General features: G+C 53.6%; 2 protein-coding genes across 2 annotated transcripts; both read left to right on the forward strand.

Annotated features, from left to right (window-relative positions):
• The first annotated feature begins 987 nt into the window (after positions 1-987).
• Positions 988-2,710, forward strand: LOC134490181 (uncharacterized). The gene is made up of 5 exons (XM_063293071.1): positions 988-1,086; positions 1,234-1,320; positions 1,457-1,604; positions 1,879-2,042; positions 2,606-2,710. Exons 1-5 carry the CDS (start codon positions 988-990, stop codon positions 2,708-2,710), a joined length of 603 nt encoding a protein of 200 aa, XP_063149141.1.
• Positions 2,668-5,788, forward strand: LOC134491272 (uncharacterized). Its single transcript, XM_063294895.1, has 8 exons — positions 2,668-2,944; positions 3,279-3,416; positions 3,551-3,727; positions 3,855-3,998; positions 4,110-4,229; positions 4,337-4,445; positions 4,767-4,829; positions 5,602-5,788. Exons 2-8 carry the CDS (start codon positions 3,309-3,311, stop codon positions 5,784-5,786), a joined length of 906 nt encoding a protein of 301 aa, XP_063150965.1. The 5' UTR covers positions 2,668-2,944; positions 3,279-3,308; the 3' UTR covers positions 5,787-5,788.
• Positions 5,789-7,645: the final 1,857 nt, after the last annotated feature.

Raw genomic sequence — 7,645 nt, forward strand, 5'->3', positions numbered from 1 at the left:
GCTGGGGAGGCCCATGGGGAGGGGGCCCCTCAATTCAGTTCTCCCACCCTGAGAGTACCTTGCAGGGCTGCTGTGGGCAGCTGGGGTGAGAGAAAGCCTGACCCTTGGGGCAACTTACACAGGCTGGAAATGAGTACCCAAGCTCATGTGATTAGCTGATTCGCTGCAAAGCAGCAGGGACTGGCCCTTTGTGGCTGACTGGTGGCTTAAATGGGTGTGACCCCTGCCCATGCCTTTCCTCTTTCTGCTTCATCCTCTCCAGCGCCCCGTTGCTTCCAGGCAGGGCTTTGACAGGCGAAGCATAGAAAGCCTACCTTTCCAGGGGATGGGTGGGGGGGCAGGGGATTCCTCCAACTTGGGAGATACGTTATGCAAGAGAAGCACTGTTCTGGTCAGGCATCCTGAGTTCAAAAGGCCTTCTCTTTATTCTGGAGCCCACAAGTTCCATGGAGTTAGCAATTCAGGGTCACCTCTCCCTTTGCGGACACAGATGAGTCATTGTCATTCACAGGATTCCCCCGAAGAAGCCCAAGATACCCTGGATGATGTCAGCAGCCTGCAGGACGAGACCTGGGACCCTAGTCTCAGTTCAAACAGGTGCCCTATTTTCGCCTCTACAGCCGCTGAGGGACTGCCACCCCTTCCCCACAACACACGGCTGAAATGCGTGAGGTCTTTTCTGCTCGTTTATTTCAAACTGTATTTGGTGGAAGCCTTGCAAGATGGTGGCTATTGCAGGTAGAAATGTTTCTCTCTTCTCTTCTCACAGTGGAGCGAAGGACCTACGGCGATGCTGGTGCGCTGTGGGTGTGAGGCAAAATGCCACCCGACCAGTTGGTGGTGGAGGGACCTCTCCAGGGAACAGAGGGGCCCTTGGTCGGATCCTGCTCGGTTCTATCAAAGCTCTACTTCTCTGTCCTGCTTCAGAACCTCAGTTATGACTCCCTTTCCACAAACTGACCCCTAATCGAGAGCTAACCATCCTGTATGTCTCCTCTCAGCAGCACGTCCCTGGAAGAAGAGGGGAATACAACAGGGACCTGGACCCAGACCCAGAAGCAGTCAACTTGTCTGCACGAATGTCGAGTAAGGCTTGACACCCAGGGTTAAACTGAAGGCTTCTCCAGAGAAGGACCTATTCACCATCCCCTTCCGTTTCTTCTTTCTTTCTCCCTTGCATGTGCAGGAAGTACTGGATAAGATCTGCCGCCTGGCCTCTCCTCCCTCCCTCAGACCGAGCCAGGTTGCTCAATGCTTACAGTGCGTGGCCCGGAAGAACTTGGAAATGGTCACGTACCGCCTGTTAGAGCTCCCATGGAGGTAGGCAGGGCTGTGGGTTCTTCCTCCCTTGAGTTCCAGGGAAGTCCGGCATCAGGCCGACCATTCCGTATTTCTTCTAGTGGACCTGAGACAGGCAGAGGGGTCTGACTTGGTCTCCTCTCGATTTTCTTCCCAGCACCTGCGGCGAGCTGCTCTGGGCCATCGTCACCTCGCCGTACTGCAGTGGGGATGCGGTCCTGTCCCTACTCCTGGCCAAGGAGAGGGAGGGCCCTTGGCCGCCTCAAGGAGAGGAACAGACCACCCATCCTCTTCCTGCAGCTACGGTAAGGGGTAGAGCTGGGAAGGAGGTGGTCCCCTTGTATTCCCAGACGTCAGCCTCTCCCTCTGGGAGATACCATTGTGACTTCTGTGTCTATGGGCATTTCTTGAATTCTGCTGAGAAGGAGTTTGGGAAGGAAGGGGGGGAGAGAGGAAGGAAGGAAGGAAGGTGGTGAGGGTTGGCAGAGAGAGCAATTTTACCAAGAGGCAGGGTGGGCTCCATTAGCCAACTTGCCTTAGGAGCTCTGTGAGTGAGGCAGACTCTCCTTCCCTCCTCAGGCCAGAGCGACAAGGCTCATCAGGAGGATCGTCCGGTCCGAGGAGTGCCCCGTGGTGCTGGAGGCTTGGTTCCCCGAAGTTCTGCTCTGCCTGGTGGATACCATCATCACAGGCACCAGGCAGCAGAATACATCAGCCCAAGGAGGGGACCATCTGCCTCTGGAGTAAGCAGCGGCACTGGAAGGGAGAAGCCTCCCTCTCCTTCTTGGGCTTCCGAGTTCCTCCTCCTTTCTCTTTGCACATCCAAGCAGCATTTCTGGTTCAGCAATGCCCCTCTGGCCTTGCAAGTTCTCCCCTTAGCCAGGCCGGGTGCTGCATAGACCCCAGGAAAGAAAGCTCTTAAGCACGTAGTGCTACGCTTGGGCTCCTTGCTTTTCTAATGGGGTTTGTTCCAAAGCTTACGGGAAAGGAAGCAGACGGAATCTGTGGCCTCCGTGATGTTTCTGGAATGCCCTTGGGGTGGGGTGGAGGGTCAAACTCAGACAGATGCAGCAACTCCCATTTGGTGGCAAATGGCAGCAAGGGAGAAGAAAGGCCCCTCTGGAGCTCCCTCCCTCTTTGCTCTTCTCGTGGGTGGTGTTCCAGGGAAAGGAGGGAGAGAACCTGCAGAGGGAAGCCTCCCTGTGGGCATTGCCCAAAGAGTTTCTTCTGCCCCTCAGACTACGGGTTGGTGCCTTGGTGACTCTGGCCTTCTTTCCCCTGCAGGGAGACGGTTGACACCATCCAGGTGCTGCTAGCCAGGGTGGCACACCTGACCCTGGAAGAGAGCTGCACGGAGATGTTGTGCAGCCCCAGCTGCTGCCTCCACGGCATGGCCATGTTGGTGACGTAAGTCAGAGGGCAAAGGGCAGCTTTTCTCTCCACAGAGAACCTTTCTTCTGCTCTTCCAGCCCAGCCTGGCCTGTCGGTCTGATGGCTTTTTCTCAAAAGAGCCTTGGTGTGTTGCAGGGCCCTCACGGAGACCTCCCCCTCTGCCACGTGCAGCCTCCAGAGACATCTGAGTTCTGTCCTGGAGAAGGAAGAGGCAAAGGAGCATTCAGCTGCAGTGGTGGCCTTCTTTGTTGAGGTGGGAAAATCCCCCCCCACCCCCAGTCTGTAGGATTCTGAGCCAGGGAGCCAATGGGACCTGGCCGAGCAGGGTGATGTGGAGGAGAAAATGGGAGTCTCCCCGGGCCACCTTTAGGTCCCATTGGGAGCAATCAAGCTCCAAAAGCCATTTCTCTCACTTCCCCTGCAGCTAAGGGAGAACCTAGAGGCATGTTCCTGCTTCCCCAAAGAGCAGGGGTGAAGCATCTTCCCAGGGGGCCTTTTGGGCACCTTCTCCCCAGTGCAGCTGGCTCACCCCTTCTCTTTCCTCCTCCGGCCACTGACGGGCCTTCAACTGCTCTGCTCTCTTTCAGCTGCTGGTTAATTACAAGAGCCAAGCCCCCATGGAGAAGACCTGGAAGCTGCTAATGGCTTGGCTGGAGCACCCCAGCCAGACCGTTCACCAACTGAGCAGGAAGGGTCTTCTCCATCTCTGCGAGAACTACAAGGTGGTAAGTGGCCCTTGCCCACAGGGGATAGACAAACACGGAGCTCCTCCTCTTCGGGAACATTCATTGAAACGGTTAGGCTTGTCTTCATTCTTTCAGTGGAGGAGAGTTTTTCAGATCTCCCATTTTCTCTGCAGATGATGACCCCCGAGGAGCTCTGCCATCATGTCCTCGGTGGGCTCAGCAGTGACAGCTCCACCATCACCTTGGAGTTCTTGGGCTTGGCGGAGCAGCTTGGCCTCCAGGCAGGAGAGGAAGTGTGGACTCCCCTGAATGCCTCCTTGGCTGCCCAGTACCGCTCGCTCTTCCACCATGTGAGTCCTCAGCTGCTCCTCGCTTGGAAGAGGAGGAAAAGGTCAATGGGAACCTTAACTGTGAGGCCACATGGGACCCATTTCTTGCAGGGCAAGGGAAAAAAGCCTTTTCCTTGGTCCTTCATAGGAGGCGGCAACCATCCGAAGGGCAGCCTTGAATCACATCTGGCCTCTTCTGCAGCACCGGAAAGATCTTGAGGGGATAGCAGCCATCCACACCCTCATCGCGGTGCTGATGCACGTGGAGGATGTTGAGGAGGAGGTGGCGAAGGTGAGGGCCCGGCTTGCCTGGGAAAAGAGTGTTGCAGCTTGGCTAGCCGACTCACTCAAGGAAAGCAGTAGAGGAATGGCCTCAGCTTTTTTCTCTCCTCTTTTTCTGAAGGCAGCAAAGCTTACCCTGCGGCACCTGGCACAGGCCCTCCATTGGCACCTTGGGGGCACCCTCCTGGCGGGGGGGACTTACAGCCTGCAGGAGCTACTTCATAAGATCACCAAGCGCCTGGTAAGAACCCTTGTCTGGCTTCCGTTCCCCTCTAGAGGTGAGAGGCATGGGTGGGGCGCACAGCACTTGGGAATCTCCCACTTCTGCCTTTCTGCCTCATCTCCTAGATTCGGTTCCCCATCCCGGAGTCGCAGTTGGAGATGGAAGTATTCACCTGCCTTTGGTACTTCAAGAGCAAGCAGGCTTCAGTGAGGAGAACGGCTGCGATGTTCATTGGTAATGAAAAGAGAAGGCTCTTTGTGGGCAATCAGGCGGGAGGTCTCATCCCCCAGGTTCAGGGTTTCTCCTGCCCAGGGATAGCCACGTTCCAACCAGAAAGGCACGGCCCCCTGCAGCCTTTCATGGAGTCACTCGCCTGTTTGGGCCATGGACCTTCCTTTAGCCCAGGCCAGGCGTGAGCCTGTAGTCCTCCTGCTGAGTTTCTCGTTATCCCCAGGATGAAAGGAGCGGGGTATTCGGGAGTGAGGGCTGCATTCAATGGAGAAGTGGGCTTTGAAAAAGACTGTGGTGTGTTTTTCTCCCTCCTTTCCTCTGCAGGTCACCTGCTTCATCAGAACGGCAGCCTCCTCACTGGAGGGACGCTTCCTGTCTACCTTGCTTGTAAGCAATGCCTGTGCAAAGACAAGAGGAACAGCTTTGGGTTAGGAGTGTGGGAGAGGAAGGAAGGAAGGAAGGAAGGAGGAAGGAGGAAGGAGGAAGGAGGAAGGAGGAAGGAAGGAGGAAGGAAGGAAGGAAGGAAGGAAGGAAGGAAGGAAGGAGGGAGGAAGGGAGGGAGGGAGGAGGAAGAAGGAAGGAGGAAGGAGGAAGAAAGGGAGGGAGGAAGGGAGGAGGAGGAGGAGGAGGGAAGGAAGGAAGGAAGGAAGGAAGGAAGGAAGGAAGGAAGGGAGAAAGGAAGGAAAGAAGGAGGGAAGGAGGGAGGGAGGAGGAAGGAGGAAGGAGGAAGGAGGAAGAGAGGGAGGGGGAGGGAAGAAGGAAGGAAGGAGGGAGGGAAGAAGGAAGGAAGGAGGGAGGGAAGAAGGAAGGAAGGAAGGAGGAAGAAAGGAAGGAGGAAGGAAGGAAGAAAGGAAGGAAGGAAGGAGGAAAGAGGAAGGGAGGAAGGAGGGAGGGAAGAAGGAAGGAAGGAAGGAGGGAGGGAAGAAGGAAGGAAGGAGGGAGGGAAGAAAAGGAAGGAAGGAAGGAGGGAGGGAAGAAGGAAGGAAGGAGGGAGGGAAGAAGGAAGGAAGGAAGGAAGGAAGGAGGGAGGGAGGGAGGGAGGGAAGAAGGAAGGAAGGAAGGAGGGAGGGAGGGAGGGAGGGAGGGAGGGAGGGAGGGAGGGAGGGAGGAAGGATTCAGATAGCATTTCAACAGTCTGGTCTAACTTTTGCCTTTGCAGATGTGGAGAAGCTTCTGGGTGACCAGGACCCTGCAGTCAGGCGAGTCGCCCAGAGAACAGAAGCTTTGGTACAAAAGGCCTTCTCCCTCCACTCTGCACACGGGCTGGTGGCTGCCCTGAGGCGCTTGGCGGCAGGCTGTAGGAGACAACGTTATCCCCCCGAGTATGAAGGCCTTTCCGCCTGATGGACCGGTGAGGGAAGCTGGGCAAACGCTGCCCCAGGTGTAGGATGGAGGCCAATGGCGGGAAAGCAGGGGAAGAGGGCCAGGGTTCGGTCTGATGGGAGGGGACTTGCTGTGGCCTGAATCGGCTCTCTTAGGGTGGGGGCCAAAAGCAGAGGACCTTCCCGTGAAGGGAGGAATGTCCACTGATGGGCTTCCTCCCAGTGAAGGTTGAGGCAAGGCTTGCGAGCAAGCGGAGAAACTGACTGCCTGATATCTCTGTGTCTTTTCAGGGATTCGAGCCCTTCTGTGCCAGTGAACACCTTGCAGCACCGCAGGAAAGACCACTAGGGTGCGTACCATCTCCTTGCTACGGACGAAAGTCAGTCGCCGGTTGACGGGGCTGGGAAGGAATTTTACCCCTAATCTGCCATTGGAGTCGGCAAGTGGGGTTTTTGCCTTCCCCGAAGCAACGTTCACCCTATGTTGGAGGTTTCCAGTTAAAATTGTTGAATAAATGGTAAAATGTTACTTTTGACCTTGTGGCTTAGGTTATTTCATGTGTCTGGCCCATTCTGTTTCTTCATCAGTCTGCCTCTAATCAGAGAGTGAAAATGTTGTTAAAATCAGCATGAACATTGGTGTTGAAATACCACTAAGAGTGTAGAAGGAAGAGAAATCAGTGCTGCTTTGCCTTATGGTAGTCCATTGAGAGGCAGGTCTGGAGCTGAGGAGCAAATCCACCCGCCTTGGGACAGGGAGTCCTACTGTGTTCTGATATGGGATGGATGGAGACAGTGATGTTTATACCATTTTAAGAAGCACCAGCGAGGGAAAATCAAAAGATAAGCTACACTTTCTAGTTAGGTAGTTTAGAGTTGGATGTGACAACACATGAGCTAGCTAAGCAGGTCTCATTTGGGGGAGCACATAATGCTTCCCCTAGTCTATTAGCTTGACTTCTAATCTATATGAATCATTCCTCCCTTTTGGCTAGGCAGGGAGCAGTAGGCATGGCTTGGGTGCTATAGCCTAGCCAGCCAGTGTTTGGGAGGCCTGTTTGCCAGAAAGTTTGGTGGAATATCTTGCCTTTTCACTTGATCTAACCCTGCTTCATTTCTTGGATGACTGACTGGGTAATGGAGGGCCACTGGATGACTAGGATTTGTTGTTCATCTAGCAACACCTGACCTTTTACTGACTGTTGGACTAGGTATTTGGATGCTGGAAAGATTCATCTCCTGATCTTAAGTGGACAGATTTTTTTATTCATCCAGTATATTGGACCTAAGAATGTAAGAATGGCTCAGTGAAATATGTGTCCATTGGGAAGCATTATTCAGGCATTAGGTAAAGAGATTAACGTAAAGTTTTTAAATTAGTGTGATGCATCGAATTGCAGATTTCCTTGGGATATGTGAATTGCCCTGCTGGGTCAGACCAAATATCTACCTAGTCTATCATCCTAGATGTGAATGAGAAGCTTACCAACGGGCTGAATGCAATAGCTTCTTTGCCTGTCCTCTTTTGACATACATACATACATACATACATACATACATACATACATTTATATTTCAAATTTAGCTACTGCCCGTCTCACTCAAAGAGCGACTCTGGGTGGTTTACAATAAAACCAGGATAAAGTCAGAATAATCATTAAAATACAATACAATAAAACCATATTCTTAAACAAAAATATAATCCAAGATAAGGTTATTAAAACAGTCTTAATTTCCAGGAGAGCCTTCAGAGTGCTAGACACCCCTAGAGTTGGTTATTCCTCCTCAGGCCCCACAGAGATGGCAGAGCCAGGTCTTCACTCCTTTCCGGAAGGCTGGGAGAGTGGGGGTTTGCCTCACTTCTGGGGAGGAATGTTCCAT

This window comes from Candoia aspera, chromosome 2 (genome assembly GCF_035149785.1).
Source record: "Candoia aspera isolate rCanAsp1 chromosome 2, rCanAsp1.hap2, whole genome shotgun sequence".
Lineage (NCBI taxonomy): Eukaryota > Metazoa > Chordata > Lepidosauria > Squamata > Boidae > Candoia > Candoia aspera.

Coding starts and splice junctions, on each gene's coding strand:
- LOC134490181 (XM_063293071.1), top strand. CDS start 988: ATGTCTCCTCTCAGCAGCACGTCCCTGGAAGAAGAGGGGAATACAACA. Junction 1,321..1,456: donor CTGTTAGAGCTCCCATGGAG/GTAGGCAGGGCT, acceptor TTTTCTTCCCAG/CACCTGCGGCGAGCTGCTCT. Junction 2,043..2,605: donor GGGGACCATCTGCCTCTGGA/GTAAGCAGCGGC, acceptor GACACCATCCAG/GTGCTGCTAGCCAGGGTGGC.
- LOC134491272 (XM_063294895.1), top strand. CDS start 3,309: ATGGAGAAGACCTGGAAGCTGCTAATGGCTTGGCTGGAGCACCCCAGC. Junction 3,728..3,854: donor ACCGCTCGCTCTTCCACCAT/GTGAGTCCTCAG, acceptor GGTCCTTCATAG/GAGGCGGCAACCATCCGAAG. Junction 4,830..5,601: donor GCTTCCTGTCTACCTTGCTT/GTAAGCAATGCC, acceptor TTGCCTTTGCAG/ATGTGGAGAAGCTTCTGGGT.